Source organism: Strix uralensis, chromosome 20 (genome assembly GCF_047716275.1).
Source record: "Strix uralensis isolate ZFMK-TIS-50842 chromosome 20, bStrUra1, whole genome shotgun sequence".
Lineage (NCBI taxonomy): Eukaryota > Metazoa > Chordata > Aves > Strigiformes > Strigidae > Strix > Strix uralensis.
In genome coordinates this window covers 13,290,402-13,314,422 of record NC_133991.1, presented here as the reverse complement: position 1 = coordinate 13,314,422, position 24,021 = coordinate 13,290,402, and the positions used below count along the sequence as shown (strand labels likewise).

Genomic DNA, 24,021 nt, shown 5'->3' with positions numbered 1-24,021 from the left:
CTGATGTTACAGTAAAAGCCAGAGGATTACTCTTCTTTTTCCTCCCACCTATTAACACAAGAAAGAGGAAGAAAAGCAACACAGAAAAACAAAGCATCAGAGGCACAGAAGAGTAATTAAATGCTGCACACTTTCCTTCCGTGTACAAAATGACAAACTCATACTAGAATAATTCTGAATTAGATGGAGAATAACAAAGGCATGGGGAAAATAACAATGCCTTGGCTTACTCCATAAAAGCTCTGAGAGCTGGCTACCTCGGTCAGAGACCAGTTGTTAACCTTCAGGGGCCTTTGTAAAAGCTGGAGTTATTTGCAGGAATAATCAATACAAAAAATTAAATCCCTCTTTGTAGAGCTACAGTTGAATCTTTCCAATTTTCTGAAATAATTTCTGCCTTTAACTTTCGTTTTTTTTCAATTTAGTATAGCCCCAACCAATTCAGATTTTCTTGCAAGAAAGTCATGTGGAACTTTTAGCGACTGCATCTTCTATTTCCCTCAGGACCATCAAGCCTATATTTAGGTTGCCTTTTTAACCTTTGGGAAGAGAAGACTTAATTAGGTTGATAGATAAGGCAGATAAGGGAATGGTATTAGGATTTTCAATTATAAGTATGATATTCCAATTTGTCATTTCTACTTGTTTATTAGATACTGGAAGCAGATTGGAGAAATTAAGTCAAACTTCACCCAAGTATTCTGGAAAAAGAACAACGCAAGATTTATGATAGAGAAGAGGCAAGGATTTATCAAAAGCCAGCACACAGAAGTTTACTACTCAATCCAACTGCATCCAGAGAAACTGAAATTCAGATGAAATGCACAGCTCCTATGCTAATAAGTGGCAAGTTTAAAAAGTATACCGAGAATCATCTGTTACAAAGGCAAATCAACAGAATTGAGTTGCAAGAAACAACTGTTCCAAGTCACTAGCATCCGTACAGGCTAACAGAGTTGCTTACAGAGCTGATCGACTTATATTAACTATTCAGGCTTGCCCTCCTACTATGCGGTTAACCAGCTGGTATGCAACAGTTTCAAAGCAAGGATTTGAAATTCCAATCACAAAATAGACTTCCACTATTTGCTCTGTATGACAAAGGTGAGGACAAAAGCAATCCTGTTTTGTCTTCCTGTTTCTTAAACATTACCACATGAAGTCAGCCTCCAAAGCTGCGCACTCTTAGACCATTTCAAATCTGGTTACAAGAGAAGAGTCTTCAGTTTTCTAATTTTGGATTGCAAAAAGTTTATCTTTTATGCAGAATTCCGTGATAAAAATAATCACAGTTAAGGAAATGACTTACAGGGAGGGGAGGTGGGGATGCACACAACAGCAGGAAACAGAAATTAAATGTGTTAAAATTAAACACATTCTTCTGAATATTAAGCACAGAATACTTCAGGCTGGAAAGGAGCTCTTGAGATCATTGTCCAGGAGCAGACTGCCCAGGACTGTGTCCAGCGAGGTTTTGAATATCTCTCAAGACAGAGACTCTTCAACCTCTCTGGGCAACCTAGTCCAGTGTTCAATCAATCACAGTAAAAAAAAAGTTTTATATTATGTTCAGATGGAACTTCCAGTGCTTCCATTTCTGCTCACTGACTCTTGCCACTTGCAGCACTGAGGAGAGCCCAGCTCTGGCATCTTCATGCCCCCCCATCAGGTATTTATAAACAGGGGTAAGATCCCCCTAAGCCTCCTCTTCTCCCGGCTAAACAGTGCCAGCTCCCAGCCTGCCCCCACAGGAGAGATGCTCTAGTCCTGTATGGTGTTGCTGGAGTGAGTCCAGTGGAGGGTCATGTCCTTTCTTTTTTTCCCACCCTTACAGACCATCTTCTATCATCTCTCATACATTCTTGTTGGCTTTGTTTTCTAGCACCTTTCTTCTTCAAGTACCTAGGCCCTCTTAGGACTTGGATTCTTAAAAGGCCATTACAGGAAAAACTCAGCATCGTCTAGACAAGTGGTAGCTAGACACACACAAAAAGAGACTAAAAGTATGCCTAAGTGATGAGTTGGAAGATAAAGGTAAGAGTTTTGCTCAAAAATCACCAAGTCATCCAATGATTATTTTTAAATTTTATGACAAGGCAATAAGCTGTATGAGTTTACCACCTCCAGTCTGGAAACTGCATGAGCTAACAGGTAGATAATAATTATACATGTTCAAAATGGATGAAAATGCCATAAAATTATAACTCTTTACTTAAAATATAGATGAAGAATCTTATTTGAACTCACCACATCTAACTCAGCTTCCTTTTTAAAAACCGAATACGCCTCTTCATAGCCATTAGAACGAAGGTAATCTGCTATTGCTCGATTTCTAAAAAACAAAGAACAGTATCTTCAGCCACAATTCTGAACAAGAGTAGAACTGGTTCATACTACTTTTCTTTTGTAAAAAAGCACGATCAACATCCGAGTCTTCAATGCAGTACAACAGCTAGGACAGGATTATTGGGTTTGTTAAAAGCCCAAGCAAATTTTATAAACACACTTGGCAAACAGATTTTCCTTCAAGATATCAACAGCAGGATATACTTTTTCTTTTAGGTTTGGTAAGGAGGGTTTTTTTTCTTTTAAGTTATCAAACACTGGAGAAGCATGAATATACTTACCGATCTGTATCGTACATAAACCCCACAGCAGATACAAAAGCAACAACCACATCTACACACTAAAGTTGTGGCTTTATCTTTGAAGGACAACTATTTTGGACAGAACAGTTTAGGGTACAAAATTTTACTTCAGTTAAACTTGAATGAAACACTCAGTCCAAGAGAACAAGTCTTAGCTTTGTTTTTCAGAACAATACAATAACTTCTAGTTAGATTACAGGAAGATCCCTTGCCTGTGACCACAATGTACAGTGCTTCAAGTTTTACATTATTCTTCAAAACGTTCCCTGCTTTGACGCAAGACAATTAGCAAATTAATCTGCCTTGAACCTCTCTCTCAAGATAGCATGCATTTGTTTTGGACCTACTCAAAGTTTCAGTATTATTCTAAGACTTCAACAAGCAGTCAGCACCTTCTGCCTAAGAGAACACGTCTAAGGCGATCCTGCATGTTCCAAATTTACTTCAAATGGATACATGTTTTCAAATTACACAACAAAGAAAGTTTCCTTAACAGTTCAATGTTCTAAACAGACTTAAAGGTAAAATTACTTTCAGTTACTTTATCAGCCTCCAGAAGGAAGCCTAGTTTTGTTTTCTTATTATCCCTCACTTTCTTGGGAAGGGACACCTGTGTGTATACATACATATATAGGGAGAGGGGAGAAGACATCCACATACTACAATATTTAAGTAAAAACTGATACACAGATACTTATTAAAAACAAAAATCAGAAGAGCTCATTTACACAAGACATTCAAGAAAAAATTAATACCCTTTGGTAGTCAAAGGAGGAAGCAATAACTTTTTTTTCTGAAAAGAATTTGCTTTTCACATGGAAATTCTTCCTGTGGCTTTCATCACACCCTTCTTTCCTACTTTTTACACATATTCAATCTCTCCTCAGACATTCAACTCTAAATATAACTCTGCATGCAAACAGAAATTTCAAATTTCTCCCCATAAACAACATATGCTAAAACAAAATATTGCCTTCTCATCAGCTCTCCAAAGTAAATCCTAAATCTCTGGTCATTTCCCATTTCCATTCATAACAGTTCATTACTTCCATCTCCCCATTAACACATGCACTCTTTGAAGTTTTTGCCAGGAAAAAAATTTCAGAGATTTGCTGAAAAAAAAAATTGTAATCCTGAATGTTTAAACCCCAGAGCTTCTCCAAATCTAATGAACAAACAGTTGTAAAAATCAAAATTTCAAGACAGCTTCTACTCTAAGTAGAACAATTGTAGTTAAATACATGAAACAAAAAAGTAAAACGCATACTATGTTTAATATAAGGGGGGTTGAATTGTTACTGGAAAAGTGAGTAAGCTGTATTAAAAACCAAAGAGAGCTTACCATGGACAAGAGAGACACCAAATGCTAAATGATACTTGGTCCATACTTTTAAAAGGAATAAAAACCCAAAACCAAACCCCAAACTCTGTATAAATTTATGAAACTGGGTATCACTCAAGACACTGACACCCTGATTGCTACTCACCCCTCGCTCTTTCATGGTTTATTACAGAAGAGAAAGTAAACTAAGGTATGGAACTTGACAGCCCATTCCTAGCCTCAATATCTGGAAAGAATTACGTATCTTAAACTGAATTAAGGTGGGGGGTTTTTTGTGGGATGGGTTTTTTTTTTAATTTCATTCGTTTGTTTGGCTTTGGTTGCCTTTTTTTCTTTAAATATACCTTCCATTTTAAATACAATTTAAGGAGTCAAAGAAAGACTGTAATCACAATGCAGCACATTCTGATCAGAACCTTATCTACAGAGTAAAATAGCCAAAAAGTGTCAGAACTTACTCAAGTATAATTAGAATTCACAAATCAGTTTGGAGTATATATTGCAATGTGCTTGCTGTTTACTGTAACCCTTTCACAACTTTGTGACTGAAGTCAAACCAAAATAGATAATAAATTATAGCAAATTTAATGATCCATTTTTTTATGCCATTAAGAAATTTGAAATTACATTTTCACCATTTCACAATTCTATTATCAAATACCAGTGATTGTATCAAAAATAAGAGTACAGAGATCTAAACCATAATATATGGTGCTGGGTCGGCATGCAGGCACAGCCACTCTGTAAAATCTATTTGGAAACAAAAGTTAATAAGCAAACAAACAACAAACTTAAAGATAATGATTCCTTACAGTTCATCTCGTTGCCTTTGTGACAGCACCATTGTGGCTGCAATGTCAGGTTAACGTGATTCAGCAGTGGCTGCCTCCTCAAGATCTAAAGCCTGCGGAACCCTAGATCCACAATGCAGTCTGCCACAGAGTGGCTTAAATCAAACTATTTATCCAGACGTGAAATCCAGTAGGAAATCCGGAGGCATTCAACACAGAAGATTCAATCCATCTAGAAGAAAGGGAAAGAGACACCATTAATTTCCTTTAAATGAGCATTCAGTCGCTCTGGACCGACTCGAAGATTTTGGTACTCGGACTGCAACACCCCTCTGGACAGAACAAACCCACTAAAACTGTAAATGCAATTTTCTTTTGCTAGTCTGGATTTTACCCTTATAGCACATCTTCAACCTGGACCAAGCAGTCTGGAGAGACTTGTACACTTTCTTTATTCCCCCTCTTCCCACCATTACTCCTTCAAGGAGCAGGGAGCTGAAGGAGAGGTCTTCAGTCACAGCCCAGTTCTAGTTTGTAGGCAACTCCATATTTTCTTGTGATGAAAAGAACTTAGGCCCACACAAACAGCCTGCTTTTTGCACTCACTACTCCTACCAAAAATCCTCTATCCTTATGCTAGATTTTTTCATCTTGTGCAGATTTACCTCTCCAAAGTGAACCAAGCAAGGTTCATTCAGTTAATTTTCAACATACACTAGAGATCAGTAACACTCTCCTGTATCTTTCAAGCTTTGGGGGACAGTTTAGGGAAAGAAGAGAACATTCCAGAAGGGGACTGTGGAAGATGCTACAGCACACTTCAGGCCATAACCAACGGCATCAAGGCACACTCAGTTTGTCGCTGCAGCTTGTTCATTAGGCAGTTCTTTAAGATTTACCCAAACAGCATCTTTAAAGACTGCAGCTATAATTCAACATGTGAATTGTACAGGTAGGTTATCACACAATTCTATTAGACAAATTACTTCTTCTGTTCTAGTAACACTATCTGAAGAAGTTCTGAAGAACCACGTTCTAAAAGACAATACTTGCCTTCTTTTCGATTTACTTAATCTTTTATCTTGCCTATATTTGGGGTACAGCAAATTTTTCAAAAGATCTTCAATCTTATCAGAGTAGCACAATTACCACGGTGCAGAGTTGCCACAAGCCTGTTACTTCAGCTGGGTTCAGAGAGTGACTCGATCACTACCCATCTGAATTCGCTTGCATTGTCAGAATACAGCTGAAGTTTGATGTATTCAAGATCGCGTTCAAGTCAGAACCGTGCCTTTCACAAATTACTTATTCCCCTCCCACACTATTTAATAATCTTATTCAGTAACACGAACTTCAGTATTCTCAGTGTATAATCTACTTCAACTGGACAGTTTTAATCTTCGTCAAGGCGCCATCACCAAAATCATTCAGCAGCACTGCCTTCTGATTTCTGCACTGCAGGTACTCTTTTTGTAAGCAACGTCATTATGGAAAGTGCTGAAGAGAGCATTTCTTGCATACCCGACAACAGTCTGTATATAACACATCATTTACTCGAGCTGTTTAGCAAGTTTGACCAACCAGCTTTTAGCAAGGAGATAAACTGAGCACGACAATACACAGAGACTCAGGAGATGGCAGTTGGGTTTGTGAACTTTCTACCAACTGCCTCGGGAAACACGTGTCCCCACTGCCTCTGCCCGCGACACACAGGTACGTCAGGTGCACTGTACAAGCTGGATAACAACTCTGGTTTGGTATGGAGCCTCTTTTAGACAAAAGCCTTTCTTATATGAAAAAATTAAAGAAAATACTAAGCTCATATCATTAATGTCTACTTATCCATCACAGGGGATCAGGAGCTTGTTTCTAAACCTATCCAGACTCTGCTGTCTGCTTCAAAATAAGCTTAAGCTGCAAGTTGCTTGTATTTCACTCTGCTGGTGGATTTTCCACGTCAAATGCTGTGCACCATAATACTGCACTGCAAGCCCTTTAGGACAGGAGCACTCTAAACAGGCAAGAAACTATTTCATTAGTTTGACCCTTTTCCTAATAGCTATTTCAGAAATAATTCAGCTGAAAACTGATAGCACAGGCTGCATCCTTTCAGAGAACAGAAGCAAGCATTTCACTTATTCTTATCCCATACCTTGCTTCCTGACATGTAAAGAGACAACTGGCTTTCAATAGATGCATCTTGTTCACTACACAGTAGGAGTATCGCATACAAATTAATGGAAATTTAGTTAATATAAAAAAAATCTATTGAAATGATCAGAAGAAGTGCCCTCTAGAGGGCAATGCTGCTATAAATTTAAGTACTAAAAAAAATAGAGGCTTATAATGGCTGAACCTCTGCACTTCAGTATGAACATAGCAACGCTTTCTGTAGCAATAAACATTGTGGAGAAGAACAAAATAAGGCACTTCTTTACACAGAGAAGCACCGTTTGAAGCACTAAAGAGCAGAACACAAAGATATAAACTTCTAAAATCTGCCTGTAGTACTACCATGGTAAAAATCCTGGTATTAAAACCAGAAGGTGCTTTTTGAATGCCTTGTAAGTCCAGCATCAGCGCAATAACTCCAGTAAAAAGCATACTCTGATATTTTGTCAATTTTGTCATCGTGTCTAAGAGATGCAACTACAGCACTCGCCTAAAAATAACAGCAACTATAAGGCAAACCTTGACATGTCATGTAAAGGCATTTTTCCCTCCCAAATGTAAAGTAACGCCAAACATCTCCTCTCATATCCCTAACACTTCACAACACCTGACCTCCTCCATCGCTTCAACTCTGAACTGCTGTTCAGAAACAGATCTTAGTACTGGAGAAATTTCAACAGCTACAGGGCAAAGCAGCTATTTCTGCTATTAGCAAATTATAGCTGATCCACAATAAGTTACCAATCAATTGATCTACAGTATCTCTCTTCTCTGAAAAGTGTCTGTTCCAAGCACCCTTCTCAGTGTTCCCGACTTGTTAACTACAAAGGCACCACAATATAAGTTAAAGTATTTTTAGGGCAACCTCCTTCATATACACCCTTGAACAAAAGACAAAACAAAAAGAATGAAAACAAACAGAAAAAACCTCACAAACAAAAAAAAACACCCAAGCAAAAAACATCCAAAACCAAGAAGTCCCAAAGTACCCAACTGGAATTATACACCTGTGCCACTTTCAGAAAGAGAGGAGGGATGACTATTGTGCATGTGCACTGCCTGTCCTTTCGCTAGAGAAGGCTTTGTGACATACACAGCGCAGTGGAGCAAGACTAACCAGTCCTCCTCCAGAGCCTATCAAGGTTTATAGTCACCACTGCGTTACACACACCCGCACACAACCTTGGTAATGAGAGGAAGCAAGTGTTCAAAGAGAACCCCTGGGAAAAAAAAAAAAAAACACAAAGAAACAACACCTGTTCATTATATCTTGCCTGAAATCGGTCATTTTTATATCAGCAGCTTACTGTGGCTATGGTGGTGTCAAGACAGAGCTAGATCTTTTTTGAAAGAAAAGATGTCTTTGTATGAACAAATTTTAATTTGCTCTGTACAGGAGAAAGACTGAACTTAGAGCCATCCATTGAGTAACAGCTACTAATTATGTGTAAACCAGGATGTGCCTTTTATTAATAGCCCCACTGCAAAAAGTTTTAGTTTCAAACTTAAGATCTATTTGATTACATCAATAGTCTGCATATATGAAAGCACCGAGTGGCAAACCTCAGCATATGTACGATCTTGCAACAAAAGTGGGCTGCAAGTGCTTTGGGCAAGATCAGCTCTCTGGATGAGCATTTTCAAACTGGGAACCAGGCCTGGCCGAACGCATAACGCTGGAACAGGTAAGACACCTCTCAGCTTTGCCCCTCATCCCTCCTGGCAGTACAGTATCTGCTCAGTTTTCTAGAATGGACAGGTACCTGGTGGGAGAAGAAACACAGACATTACCCACTGCAGTTTAGGTAGGCTACTTCTCTACGAAACACAAACCATTCGAAAAATACACGTAACCTCCTCCTCAGCTCCATTAACAGGAGCGTATCCTCAGACAACTGCATCTCACCTCAATGGTACCTTTTCCACTTAGGTAAAGATCAGCCCGTATACTTAGGACTGCTAGAAATCTCTGAGCAATAAGGATAGAAAATCTAATTCAATCCTTAAGTGCTGTAGGACTGAAGAGAGGCACACTAAAGCATAATCTTTAAAAAAGACAGCCAAGAATCATCACAGGCCAGATTTTTTCCCTACACAAGCTTCTGAAACATACAGAACTATTGATAGAGAGCAACAAATTGGGCAGAAGAACATGAAAAGCAGAAGAATCCTTCCTTGTAAGTCAAGGTAGAAATAGCACAGTACAGGTTCTTCTCATTAATAAAAAAAAAAAAAAAAAAGAAGTGGAAGACCCTGTGTCTCTTCACATCTAAGAATGACCTTCCCTCCTCCTAAGCTGGGACTCAGCCATTCCTAAGCTTCCCCACATACAGGCTCTCGCTGGAGCCAGCTGCACTCACCACAGGACTCCCCCCCACTGCGCTGAGGGCACATTCACTCCCATTGAACCTGCTCGGAGGCTCAGAGGCTCTGCCCGACGTGCCTTTAAAGATGGTCCCACCCTGACAGTGACGAAACACATACCTTCTGCAAGTGGTCAGCGTCAAGGCTGAGTCTAACTCCACACTCGAAGTAGCATCACAGATCTGATATTGTACAGGAACCACCCTCTTCCTGAGGGTGACTAAGACATCCTAACAATCCAAGAGACAGTTTCTTCTTCCTGACTTTGAACAGTAGGTTCTTAGACCAGTCGGTGTGTATCAGTGTGGTTCAAGTGTTTCCTAGATTACTGGAAAACTTCGCAATGACTTCACAAGAGAGATCTGCTAGCCCCAAGATGCACAACTAGCAAAATGGCACAGGTTCAGCTATATTTGTTAGCTCTTTGAGACAGCTACATATACAGTAGGTACTCAAAGCACAACAGCTAAACAGACAAGTCAGGATTCCCCTCAGTTCATGATACGCCATGCCAGTAAATGATAAGCCTTAGCTCGTAGGTATTTCTGTGATGGTGTTCATACTTGCTTCAGGAGACATTTAAATATTATTTTCCATAAATATCCTCCAAATATAATTGAGAAACAGATTATGGAATTGAATTAACCCTTCAGCATTTTAGTGTCAACCTGCCAAAAATACCTGCTCATTTATCTAAACTAGCATCAAGCAAGATCAAAGTTACTGGAATTAAAATTCCTAAAACTGCCCATTCTGTACACATTAACAAAAAAAAATCAAATTTAGCCTGTAAATTCCTTCAGAATTCATTATTGTTTTGCTTATCAGAGCACACTGGATGCTAAACAGTACTGAAATGTGAATACATGTCTGGTAAAGACACTGTGCCCTGAATTGGACATTTCACTTTTATCTATTTCAAGCTGATCACCTACTTTGCAAGCCTCCAATGAGACTAAACAGAAGTTTTCAAACACACTTGAAGACAGAAGTTTTAAAAACCAAAACCAGCCTGTTTTCTTAGTTTTAACTACTAAAATAAGTCAAGGGTTAAGTCCAGAAACACTATTGATTACTGCTGTTAATTACTGCATAGATACCGATAGATACTACAGCTCATCCAAATGTTTCAGAGCAGCATGAAACTTTTGTTATTTTTCCTGCTTCACCTAAGCCCACTGTTTTACTATTGTTATGACTTTGTTTAGTAATTTTAATAACTCATTGCTACAGCTTTAATCGGAAGGTTTTATCTGCATGTGGCAGGGTACCATTCAGCTCTTTCAAAGTAACACATATATTGTACTGTGACAAAATTGAAGCCATAAATATAGAGGTCAAAGAAACCATTATCTGCTAGTTATTAACTCATGAAATAAATTATACCTTCAGCAAGATGCTACGTTGGTCCCTGCAAGGTATTAGTTCAGCAGGGGATTTAGCATCCCAGAAAGAAGGGCTTTTGTCCTTTACACTGCCTTACGGGAATCACACCGTGAGGAAGATCCGCCCTGGGCGCTCACCAGCTGCCAGCACACAACAGCCAAGCTTAACTCCCCCACTAATGCTGCCATCAACAGCGTGTCTCACAGGAAGTTCTTATGAAGCCCTTCCACATCCATTTCCACAGAAGTACCCTGAGATACCAAACTCTGCCATCGCGACGAAACCTTCTCATCTTCCTCAGTATTTTATCAGCAAGACCAGTTCAAGGTTCTCCATTGCCTGCCTTTGTTCCCATCAAGTGTGTCAAAAATACCACTTCGGGATCCACACCATAAACAAGTCACTGAAATGGCTCAACTGACTAACAATACCCATTTCTGCTCTTTAGAAAAATTTTTGGTAAACATTACTCCCACTTGAGATATGATCCATCTAAATTGCGGTTTAGCACGTTAAGCAATTATGTATTAGAAACAACATATACACCAGCAAACATAAAATACATAAATGGGTCATAACGTTCAAACTCATCCTTCATTCTGGACTTTGCTAGGCTCAGCTGAGCATGCCTCCATAGTAAGAGCAAGACCCAGTCTAACAGGCGTGCATGAGCACCAGTGCTGTCCTGTCGCTGCGACTGCTGCACAGCAAAGCCCCCTCCAGCAGTGCCTTGCCGACCAGTGCTCTGTGACCGTGGCACTAAAGTTTAAGAAGAGCCACACAAACATCCAGTCTTCAGAGAGCAGAAAGCTAGTCTAAGTTCATTGTTAACCAGTATTCCTTGCAGACATCTGTAGGTTCTAACCATTTTTTTAAAGTCACCTCAGTAAAGCTGCAAAGAGATGTATGACATAAGGCCTTTGCAAGTTTCAGAAGTTGGGTTTTACAGGCTTCTTCCGCAGCCTAAGTTACTCTGATGACTTAAGCCAGGGCTCCCGTCATCAAGAAAATCCTCCTCAGCACCATGATGAAAGACAGTCTCACCCACTGAACTCCAGGCTCAAAATCTTCATCCTGGTAATTTAAGTCCTCAAGCCTTCAGAAACATTTGCTTACTAGCTACTACAAACACCAATCAATCAGCCTGAATATGTTCTTAAGCGCTTTTCCTACCTCCCGTAATTCCTACAGGCACATTCATCCCTCCTGTATTTTATGCTTTCTCTCTTTTTGAGTTTTTATGAGTTAAACTAAGAAAATCAGTTTCAACATCATTCCTTGGTTCACAACATCAGCACCACCCCAAGTTCACCCTGTTGCTGCCCAGCAATCTAACAACCAGTGCTGACCAACCTGGTACCGCAGATCTTGGAATACATGTCCATAGCTCCTCCAGGAACTTAAAATTAATTAAATTTCTGCAGTTTTAATGACCGTTGCTTAGGCTCCACAAACAGTCTTCCCCACAAAAACACGAGCTACGTACACTAAACATGTAACTGTTGCTCATTAGATCCTAAATTAGATGAGATAGATGGCATAAATTACAGAGCAAACGTATTAGCAGATACAGAACAGACCAACTCTGGTCAACTCTGAAAGCTTATCAAAGAGCTGGTCACTGCTGTGCTTCAAGAACAGTAAATTTTTCTTTTTTTTGCAGAATCCTAATACCTTAAACTCAACTACAAGATCATTTATTTTTTAAGTATTATGACAAAATCATGTATTTAATAATATTCTACAATAATGTTTCTTTGAAGGAGGCAAAATCTGCGCTCACGTTCTCAGCCTGTCAGGTTAGGCACACCTAATACTAAGTGCTTGGGTGTTACAAAGGCACGTAAGCCACTACGGACACAGGGAACACACAGTTGGGTTCACATTATGAGTTTTAGATTGCTCACATTTAGTTTCAAATTTAAATCTTAATTTGCAATCATTTAAAATTCTAATAACCAGTGTAAAACTCAAAACAGTCTTGAGTGTCCAACTACATGCGACCAAATTTCAAGCAGTTTCCCTAACACATTCTACTGTTCTTAAAAGATATTTTATCTGAAAGAAAACTCCTTGTGTTTTCCTCTGAGTTTGCTAATGGATCTGAAATCCTAGCTCAGTTAGCTTCCTCTCTTCAGGTAATTTCTTAATCCCAGTGAAAGGCAAATCACTTATGAAGTGGTAGCAGAGACCAGAGCCACCAAAAAGACTAATTGAATTGATATAACCAGAATTAAATTCCACAATTCTTTAAAGTTGAGACGATCCGTTTATGCACTAATAAAGTAGAAACTCTTGTTGCATTGTCTCTTGCTACATGGCTGGCACATTAGATCCTTGCAAAGTTTTCCAACAGTGTATCTTGTTTCGTAACATTAACAAGATGACTTAACAAAGTGATTATTTGTAAGTATTTGCAGGCAATTAGCTACAGTCCTTTATGGGAGAACTAGATTAAATTAATTGTTCTTATACTTCTAGATTATACTGCTAAATTCTAGCAAGTGTATATGAACATGTCCTTTTAATCTTGACTAATTTTTAATGGTCTGATTTTATTTTAAACCCAGTAAGCAAAAACCTGCTTTATCAAACTCAAGCCACAGAAGAGGACAACTCTTCCCACAAACGTACTCTAGAAACAGATCCCATAGAAGCTACCATTTAAATACAAACCACTTAAAGGTGAAGTAATATTCATATTTCTTGGGCATAACTACTATGACCTGAACAGGTTTCTTAGAATGCTGTCTCCAGCTGTTGATAGGAAAGAAAAACAGTAACAGGCAAAATAAAACATCCAGTTCCTTTGTCCCCCCTTCGTCTCAGGCCCAGTTAGAGCCGAGCAGCACACACACGGTACAATCACAAGAGACCAGCCAGGCAGTTCTCACAGTGGGGCAAACACACCTGAGCCCAGAAAATGTCCCAACTTATCACCTGCCAAGCCGGCGGGGATGAGTCAAAGAATACAAAAAAGCTACTCATAAATGAGCTGGGCTAATCTTTTTTCCCCACTTTTCAGCCTACATCACTAAAGCTAGCTGAAGGATTATGAAAAACTGGGCACCAACAACTATCTTATTTTGGAAAAACAAAACAAAAAGCAAATCTGGTCTGAATTACAACTACGAACATTATTTTTAATTCACATGTTTAGTAAGCTTGTTATTCTGCAATTAAGTGAAGTCTTAAAATGCCTGTAGGTCTTAAACACAAATGCTTTGCCAAGTTTGTCAATGTAGTATTACACATAATATAGCATTTTGTGCAGTGTTTGTTCACATTTTGCAGTAAGTTACCAAAAATATTTTCCATTTCAGTTCAGTTAAACATTTATCAAAGCAAACATATTTAACACCAAAAACCTGAAAAGTCCTATGCCAGTTTTCTTATCCATTTCAGTGACTTTTACAGGTTGAGTTGACTTTCCTAAAAACCTGATACTGTAGTGTACTTCTGAAAATAATTCAACAATAAATCCATGGGGAACTTGAAAGTAATCTATAGCAGATCAGACATAGTGCCTATGGTCCAAAGACTTGGAATGCAGGTTGTAATTACATCTAAAAAATAAAGCTAGGAAATGTCATCAAGATGCTATGAAACAGGAGCAAGCGAACTACTCTACACAGCATGTTCCCTAAATAAATGCACTTCTGTCCTAATTAGAGATGTACATTTTGAAATAAACTCATATGCCCATCTACTTTTCCATATTATTTCAAGTTACAAGCACTACTTAACAGATCACTGGCAGTCACTACCTACCTTTAGGAATGGAAAACAACAAAAAACATTTTTGGTCTTGTTACTTTCCCAGGCACCAACGCTATGTGACTTTTTGATATATTTGGACCAAATTTGCTAGGGAAATTTTTTTGGGGGGAAAAGAAGTCTTTAATTCAATCTTGACATTTATCCTCCTTCTATCACTTCAGTTTTGCAATTCTGATAGAAGCATGGTACAATTAACTCTCAGGAGAAACATCTCGAGCACACAGTCACTACACATCATTTTAGTGCCTCTAAGCTTCTTCCAGGTCAGAGCTCAAGTTTGTAGCCTACATGTAGCCTCTGGTAGAAAACAAGTGAAAACATCCTTCTTCTAGCCTGCCTGTTCAGTTCTGTGTGAAAATGCAGGTAAATTTAACTACCAATAAATGAACAACCTGGAAAAAAGCAGGCTGCAGTAGAAAAGAAACCTTTAAAACACATGAGAAGGTTTTGGACGTAGAAGTCTCTATGCTGCTGTTTAGTATGTTGTGATAGTGATATGACAGCAAGGAATTATTTCACAAAATTAGTTTAAAATTCATATTAACCCCCACTGGGTTTTCCCTGAACTTCACTGGAAACCTGAATGACTTTTTGGTCAGACACAGGTTAGTGAAGTGGGGGGTGTGTGCAGAATGGGACCAAGGGAGAAGGGAGGAGGAGCGTTAGTGCTACAGCAGGCTGACGTAGTACAAGCTGCCACTAAACTTGTTCAGAGAAATGCACAACGCACACCGTGGTTTGTCTGGATGACTTCAGCAAGATATTTTTGAAAAATAATTTTTGCTAGGTCAAACGAAACATACATGTTTTGTGATAGCAATTCTAGAACACCATATTTAAGCTACTTTCTCTAAGCCACCAAGAGTAGAGTGCGTGTACCCAGAATAGCTTCTTACGGTTGGTCAGCAGTCACGCACTGGATTTGAACTTTGTTCTTTTCAGTTCCTCCCCCCATACTTCTCTGGCTTGAAGAATTAAGGAGTGGACTTATAACTGTAAAGGAGGTCACAGGACTATATCCAAATTTAAATATTTCAATTATTAAACTGCCTGTTATATTGGAAATGTGACATTAACAAAAATGACTCTGAATTGATTCAATTTATATATGAAAAACATTTGGAAGGAAACTTGAAGGAACACCTATGTAAAAGCTTTAGAAACAAGAGAAGGTCAAAACCACAAAGAAATCTGAACAAAAATTCAGACAGAACTTCAACTCTTCAAATCATGAGAACTGTTAGTCCTTCAACCACTTTCAAAGCTTGTTGACCAAAAATGGCTTCACTTAGCAAGTAAAGAGGAAAATTAAATTAAAAAAAGATCATAATTGTCATACAGACATCTTGTTACAGGGAACAGAGTTTAATCTTTCATGACGCTGGCACCATGGTTCTTGTAGAAGAAGTCTCATCTTCCTTAAGACCCATCTTCACCTACTACACTACTGCCTCTAAAGCAGACCCGAAGCTGTGGGAACCAGTCCCTAAGAAATACCTGCCCTCCTCATCCCAACATCTCCCACCAATTCTGCACATGCAGTAACTCTCAGGCTGGAGAGCACAACCGCTTGGCCTAGAGGAAGGTCCAAGAGAGCAGAAGACAAACACAGAACTACTTCTTTTACTGCTGAAATGGAAAACACCTTCCCCTGCAGAAGCAATGTCAGCTAGCACAAACCAGGGCAAGACAGACCAGACACTGGGCAGCACGGCGTGTTACTCACGACCATCTCAGTTCTCATTTTGTTGGTGTATAAATTTGTGATTGTGATATGCTGTAGTACTGGAAATTATCTATCATTAGTACTCATCCCAGCCGCATTAGTGTGACAAAACCAAGCAAAAGATAAATTCCAAGTTTGTTAGAATGGTGTTAGCTATTCACAAGATTTTATGACAAAAATGGCATGCATGGTGTTAGAACTTCAACCCCATCCTCACTGTCTGCTGTGGATGAACACCGGGCTCAGAGCCTCTGTTAAGCTTCCTCCAATCTAGTTTGAGCTTGCTGCCTACAAATCCAGCTGAGTGAGAACCAAAAACTTCTACCATTACTGACTTAATAGACACCATCTGTTTCAAAATACATATACACACTCATATTAATGACATCATCTTCTTAATAGATTGTAAAGACACTAGCATTTAAATAAACCAAATTGTTTATCCAACCACCTTCTTCACCCCCAAAACCAGGTGAATCAAGCACAAGACAAACTGCCAACATTGTTTCTTTATGGAGAAACAGTCACTTATCTACAGGTAAACAGGCTAGATGTTTCTAACTTGATTTTCCTCTAGTCTTAAAGAAGGATAAACTTAACACCTTTGCTTTAGCATTAAGCTACCTTCATGCAAAGGCAATCTGTGCAGGGGGGAGAAGACACTTGTCTAATTACACCAAAAGAACTTAAGATTTGTGGAGCACAATAGGAACAATGAGGAAGGTCTAAATGATCCCACGTGCTGAGATGTTAACTAGCATGGTGCCATAAACCCTGTCAGCCTTAGCCCTGCCTCAGAGGAGGAACGGCAGCTGACCAGCCAGCAAGCACTGGAGAACAAGAGGTGCTTCAGAACTGCCCATCTACGAACTCACTTGCCAGGGACCCATTTAACAACCAAGCTGAGAAAACAAGACACTTGGTGCAGCACCACCTATAAACCTCAACCATGATGGATTGTCCCAGAACTGGAAATACCTTTTCAAGTCTGCAGCAACTAGTTACTGGTTAAAAATACCAGGTAAGTCTTCCAGAGTCAACAGAATCACAACCACAAAGATGTATTTATTACATTTATTTAATCACAATCCTTATTCAAAAGTCCATAAGCAGCCAAGTCAAGCTGCTGGGCTCTCTCAGAAGCAGTACCAATAAGGAGGAAATGGCTAAAGTACTTCTAAATGTATTAACTAACAAGTACTTTGAATTCATAATGTTGATTTTTTTATGTAGTTATGCACGCATCAGTGCTCTTGATACTGCTTAGTATGACAATGCTGTGCACACATGATTTGCTTTGAAGAGGACTGTATGTTTATAGTACTGCTGAAATGGATCACAGCATACACTTATTTTGTACCTAACATTTTTCTTTGAAATTTCTTAACAGTACATGCCAACATGAAGTGATATGATAGGTGGTTTCCTATCATATCTAAAAGCAAGATAGCCTAAGTCACACCTATCTAATCCCCTAAAGAGACAGCATGAGGTTAAAGAAAAAAAAAAAAAAAGAATGAGCTTTTAAACATGCTGAATGAGACAAGCATTGCCTCATTCAAGTCCTGCCTCAATGAGTATTAAGAAGAAAAGGCCCTTCTTTAAACAACTAAGATAAGATATGTTAGATACATACATTTGTTGGGGCTAACCTGCAGTACCTCGCAAGTTCACCAGGTTAAAACTAGAACTAAATTATTCATCAGATAAAAATCATGGGTTTTTTCAAATGTTTCTAATATGTAACACTCATCAGCAGGTTTCAAAACATGGTAGGAATGAGGAAAAGCATTTTCCTAAAATAACTGTAACAAAGAAAACCAGCCATTTAACTCAACCTAAGGTAAGGGCACCACAACGAAGCTGACATAATGCAGCTCCAGCTCAAATCACACCCCTGCGTTTCCAGCAACGGCACAAGCCTTCCATGCAGAAGACAACCATGTGCACACTCCTGCAAACTTGGGCAGCACTTACAGCAACAACTCTGAAGAAGTAACTTTATGTACTTGAAAACTAGTTTTAAACAGGTCAGGATTATGTCTTACTGTAAATGCCTATTTTTAAAAACTTAAATTGAGGTGTAACCTACTCTGTCAGGCAGATCAAAAGACAAAGCAACATCACCCATTAATAAACACCTATGCTCCCAACACCCAAAAGCCACATTAGGAGCCCCATTCCCCTTGTGCCAGGTAATAAAGTAGCTCCTGAGAAAGCCGTTCAACCCAGGCAAGGCTTAATCAACTGAATACATTTTTAGTAAACAGGTTGCTCTGCCAATTATATTTAAGCTGTTACAAAAAGGAGAAAGAGGAGACCAGCTGTAACTTCATTAACAGATCTGCATGTATAGACAGTACATAACTTACTACTTCTCTAAAAAACCTCACAGAAGAAACCCAGAACCATTTTGATTAACACGCATGGCTCTGATACTTGGGAAATATTTTCAGTCATCATCAGAAATTACATGTCATAGGCTGGAAATTCCCCACACCCTATATGAAATCTGAAATTATTATTTATTAATGCTAATTACCAATTTTTATTTGTCCTCTTGATTTCCAAAATTCAGGCCTAAGCAGTTCTTATTGTCAGGCTGACAAGTATTTCAGTGTTCCCTTCACGGACATTTCAGCAGTCCTTCCACAGTCTTTGCCTTTAGTTTAGAAGATGGGCCTGAAGGTCACAGAAGTAGGGGCAAGCTGACCAAAACAAAACTATTCACAAGCTGCTCCACTTCCCACTACAGTAGTTTCAACCAGTCTAGCTCATGAACACCAGAAGCAGCTACAGAGGGTTGTAAATAAACTTTGTAGCAAACATACACAGTGTGCTTCTGAGCTATAGAGGGGCAGGGGTTTCCCAGCTACTGTTTGCCCAGAATATTCTGCAAGTGGGTACAAACACATGATAATTAGCACTGATGGAAGTTGGTTATCAAGTTCTTAAGACAGACAAGGTTGGAGTGTAAGTGTCAAGATAGTCAACAGATGCTAATTCAATAGCTGTCCCATCCATAGCAAGTTGGAGACACAAAAAAGTTGAGAGCAGACAAAGAATACAAACAGCACTCAAGGCTGGGTGGAGCATAGGAGACAGTATAGGCAGAAGAGTCAGCAATACATGCAGGACAGACCTTGCGTCGTCATAAAGGTAAGTGTTAATGCCTTTTTCGTTTGTAGAACAGAAATTAAAATACTCCTGCACTGAAAGTAACTGCCATCATTTCAAGGACAAAACTCACCCAAATAAGGAGGCAAGCGTTTTATTGGATTCTTCATTGCTCTTAGCCTGGATACATTTTTAGACACAGGCATGTAGTGAACACATCCATTGAATCCCGTAACATCTACTCTAAGTGAATGAACTACATCTTAGAAAAAAGCCACTACCCTTTAATTTAATTTTTGGCAAATTAAAACCAAACGCAGTCTCATCTGTGGCCATATACCATCAAAAACTGGACTCCAGAACTGAGACGGACCCAAGAAAAAGCAAAACCTCAACCCGCTTCAGAATCATTTGTCTTCAGTGTTGTACTTGCTCTGATCAACACTAAATTCATGGGGATGCCATGAGCCACAGCTGGGACAGGAGAGCGACAAGCAGCCCTTCCTAGGTGCTTCATCTGATCCCTTCGGTACTCCCCAAATCCTTTGTTCTAACAGCTTTCCTACACAACTTTCAGCATCAGTCTTACCCCCATGATGCAGCAGTCCCCGAGTGGTACAGTAATGCTCTTACTGAGCCATATTGCTCAAAAGGGCTTCCAAAATCTTGAGATGTTATTTTATATGAACTCAGCCCATGAAGAAGCGTAATGCAATTAAGTCCGTATACTAATAGGAGTTACTCTACCGTGGTCACCACAGAACACAGGGGTTGTCTTTTCTTGGGTGTCCACCCATAACCCAGTCTAACCAAGAAGTTACGTGAACAAATAATAGCACTAAGCAACAATACAGGGGGCTCTCTGTATTTCAGAGAATCTTGTGTGTAAAATACCCGCACAAAAATTATAATTCTTATCTAAAGTGTAAATAAAATAAATTCAACAAGTGAATATGCAAGTCAATAAACTGAAATCGTTATCAGACAAAAAAATTCCAGCTTTGCAACAGTGACTGGTCACTTCTCACTGCCAGACAAATCAAGATCCACCCTGCAGAAAAATAAGCCTCAAAACAGAATGCGAGATTTGTTTCATTTCAGAAGGTTCCTGCACCATTAGATTCTTCCCTAAAGAAGAGACTTCATTGTTACGGCAATTAGTATTCCTCCACCCCAGCAAAGGGAAAAAAAAAAAGCTATGAAAGGGTAATCTAGCCATTTCGCAGCTTTGCCTCCTTACTCCACCCAGTCTCTTCTCTGCTCAATGGCTGCACACAGCATCCATAAACATGGCAATATCAAAAGAAACACACAAAAATGAGATCCCCAAGAACAAGCTAGAAATTTGCAATAGATCTTTCTGTTTAAAAATATTTTCTTTGTTTAGTTCCCTAACATAAATTTCCCATTTAACAAAATGACTCTAAGGGCAAATAACATTCTGATAGCAGTCCCTCCCTCTTCCGAAAACCAGCCGAATGCTGCACAATCATTTACGAAATGTTCATCACTGAATGTAGGTTCTTTAACCCCCATCCCCTAATACTATAAACAATGCTGTCGTAGGAATATACACTTAAAAGAATCTCCACATAAATACATAATTCAGCCAGGTCAACGTGCCCAAACATTTGTAGTAAAACAGTGTTTATTAAAGGTTTTTAATATAGCTTAATCTTCCACCATTCCCTGGTTAGGCAATTCATTATGAATTGACTTGACCTGCAACAACCAAGCCCTCTGCTGCAGCACTATCAGCAAGGAAATTTTACCAGTGATACTATGGCAAAAAAAAGGGAAGGTGTCACATTATTATTGGTATTAAAGGTCAAGTTTAATTGCATCCACCTTAAACAAAACAAAAAAACCCAACACACCTCACACCCACAGAACTGAGTAAACCCTAAACTTTTTAAGGGAGACACCACTCCCACCCCCCAACTTCCATCTAAAGCCCTGCCTGCGTATAACCTCCTGACGAAACAAAAACTCGAGAGTAGCAATAAATAGAGCATTTTAGCAAACTCGATCGCTATTAAAAGGTTTTCAAGGAAAGTCTGTGCGACTGTAGGCAACCAGGCAGCGATATGACCCCAAGAAGGAGAGATTAGACCTCCCTCCCCCGTTTCCACTGCAGCTGGTTCTGAAGGTCTGAGCCACCTCCTATCAATGCTTTCCCTGCTAGATCACTGCAGGAAAACAGGGTGGATGTGAAAAATTCTTAAAATAACACCTACTCCTTTCCCCCGTATTATCAATTCTCGTTTTGTTTTCTGTGCTGCGGCCGACTCCGGAGATCTGGGCCAGCTCCTGACAAACGCTGCCTTGCCCTCGAGAGGACGGGGGAGAGGAGAGCAGGAGGAAACCCTCCAGGAGGGACTGGGGAAGGGATGCTCAGTATTCTTCCCGGCGCACACACACCGGCCTCCTCGCCCCTGAGTATTTTTTTCATTATTCTTCGCGCTGGCCCATCGCCTCCGCCCCGGTATCTTGCTAAGTCACCAGAAGAAATGAAGCGGCCTAACGGGGGGGGACGACGACGACGACACACACACGAAGGCCGGGAGAGCCGGAGCCCACCGCGGGGGCTGCTCTCCCCCTCACCCCACCCCGCTCCCTTGTCTGGCCCACTCCTCCCCCGCGCCCTGTTTTCCTGCTAAGTCACCGGCAGCGAGGACGGCGCTGAAGCCCGGGAAGGGCCAGCGGAGAGGGGAGGGAACCGCGCCCGGCGGCCCCCACCCCACCTCACCCCACCCCGCCGGGGCGCGGGGACCGTCCCCCGCCTCGCCTGCCTCCCTCCCTCCCGCCCCGTCGCCCTGCCTCCCCCGCCTCCTCCCCGGCTCCCTCCTCACCAACGGGCGCGGCCGCCATTTTGAGAGCGAGCTGGAGAGAAGGAGGGAGGGGGCAGGAGAGGGAGCGGAGGGCGGGGAGCCGGAGAGGAGAGGAGGGGGGGAGAGGAGAGGAGCCGTGCCGGCCGCACGGCCCGCCGGGCCCCGCCACCGGCCGGGACAGGCTCCCGCGGGGGGCGACGGCGGCCGGGGGAGGGGAGGCGAGCAGGCAGGGAGGGAGGGGAGGCGCGGCCCCGGCCTTACCCGAGCCGCCGCCAGCGCCGCCGCTTCGCTCTGCTCTGTGGGGCCGGCGCCGCCCGCCTCTCCCATTCACCGGTGCGGCGGGGCGGGGTGCGGGGCAGCAGGAGGGGGGTCCGGGGGGGTCCCGGAGGCTCTCGCCGCTCGCTCCGCTCCGCTCCGCGGTCTGTCAGTGGCGCCCCGGCCGCCAGGAGGGAGGGAGGGAGCGGCGCGGCCCGCCGCGGCACTGCGCATGTGCGCGGCCGAGGGGGCGGGGACAGCCGCCGCCCGCCATCTTGGGAGGCGCAGGGAGCGCTTGTCCCGACGTGCCCCGCGCCGCCCGCCTCCCAGCATCCCCCGCGAGCTGCGGCCTGCGGGGATGGGTCGCTACCGGCGCCAGGCCGCGGGCCCACCGGTACGGTACCGGCACCGGCCTCCCTCTAGCGCCAGGCCTCGTAGTTCCTCTTAGAGTCCCTTTCCAGGTCCCTGCGCTCCTCACGCTCCGGCTGCTGTGGCACCCCGCGGCCCCGGCACACGCACAGCCCCCCCCATCACTGCAACTGCTGTTCTCTTCTTCATCAGCATTTTAATTAGCGATAAAGCTGCGTTAGTGATGTCTGTAAGTGGGAAAAAACCCTGCAAATACCAGTGAAGAGGCTTAGTACTACTGGAGGGGCTAGGAAGAGAACAAAAAGGCAGAGTAAATACATTTGTGTGTGGTGTAGCTTGGAGGATGCTTCGTGGACTGTCCACCAGTGCTCACACAATGAAATGCACAATATCTGCATCGGTGCTGTGCGAAGCTGTGAAGAGAGCAGCGAGGTGGGGCCCTGCGATGCAGTGCGGCACAGCTTTCCACCCCCCGATAGCCGTGAAGGAGCTGATGCTGACTTTGTTCTAACCAAACTGGTGCAACTGCCAAGAAAAGTCTCAAAGCGGAGTTAACGCTGCTCCTTTCTGTGGGCTGTTGCATTTGGTCTCGCCACAGAGATAAACTGCTGTGACGTGTTCTGGCTTGTGTGGAATCTGCTCCTGAGACAGCACTATTTTTAGTGAGTAACCTTGTCCCACAGACCTAGAGTTACAGATCTGAAAGAAGCATGCATATGATTTGTGACCGTTACCGCTGCAGAACTGGAGATCCAGGAACTTGGTGCGTCCCTGTGCATCCTGCTAGTGCACATTCACAGTATCAGTATGAAAAAAATAATACTTTATGCTTGGCATAGAATGTTGTCATAATTTTTTTACAAACCTTGCTTAGTTAAATCTCAAAATATCCTTGATTTAATGTATCAGTGTTCCTAATGGTAAGCTGAGGCATAGACCGCTGATAATTTAATCCACATGCTCACTAGAAGTCACTGACAAAAGAGTAGAGTCCTGGAGAAATGGGCTGCTGCCTCCCTCAATTGCCATTTGACAAATATAGTCAAGCAACTATGTACATCAGAAGCCAAATTATCCCCTCAATTTTTGATTTTGCAATCCTTACGGTCTTCAGTGGTTTGAGTATCAGTGACAGCAGTCCTTCCCCAGGTGCTTTGCAAAATACTCTGTTTGGTAAATGCTAGAGATGAGCTGGCAGTGGACCCAACCAGTGTAACTGCTTAATCGCAGTAAATCCAGA

The 24,021-nt window shown here is 41.4% G+C and overlaps 1 protein-coding gene and 1 long non-coding RNA gene across 5 annotated transcripts in view; one reads left to right on the top strand and one right to left on the bottom strand.

The window, feature by feature from the left end:
* Positions 1-22,630, bottom strand: part of PAFAH1B1 (platelet activating factor acetylhydrolase 1b regulatory subunit 1) — a 37,623-nt gene extending 14,993 nt beyond the window's left edge. For 2 of the 3 annotated variants that reach the window (XR_012631654.1, XM_074890161.1), the window contains exons 1-3: positions 22,419-22,630; positions 4,803-5,013; positions 2,248-2,332 (exon numbers count right to left, since the gene is read on the bottom strand). Coding sequence is in view for 2 of the 3 variants with exons in the window: in XM_074890161.1 (XP_074746262.1) it covers positions 2,248-2,332; positions 4,803-4,834 (117 nt within the window). In the remaining variant the exon portion in view is untranslated. Of the gene's footprint in view, positions 1-2,247; positions 2,333-4,802; positions 5,014-22,178; positions 22,229-22,418 lie in introns of those variants that run through there. The other variant, XM_074890162.1, reaches the window with a different exon arrangement.
* A 47-nt stretch (positions 22,631-22,677) lies between these two features.
* The window catches only part of LOC141952753 (uncharacterized), a 48,409-nt gene continuing 47,065 nt past the window's right edge, over positions 22,678-24,021 (top strand). The window contains exon 1 of one of the 2 annotated variants that reach the window (XR_012631728.1): positions 22,678-23,544. This is a non-coding gene — a long non-coding RNA (uncharacterized LOC141952753). The remainder of the gene's footprint in view (positions 23,545-24,021) is intronic. The other variant, XR_012631729.1, reaches the window with a different exon arrangement.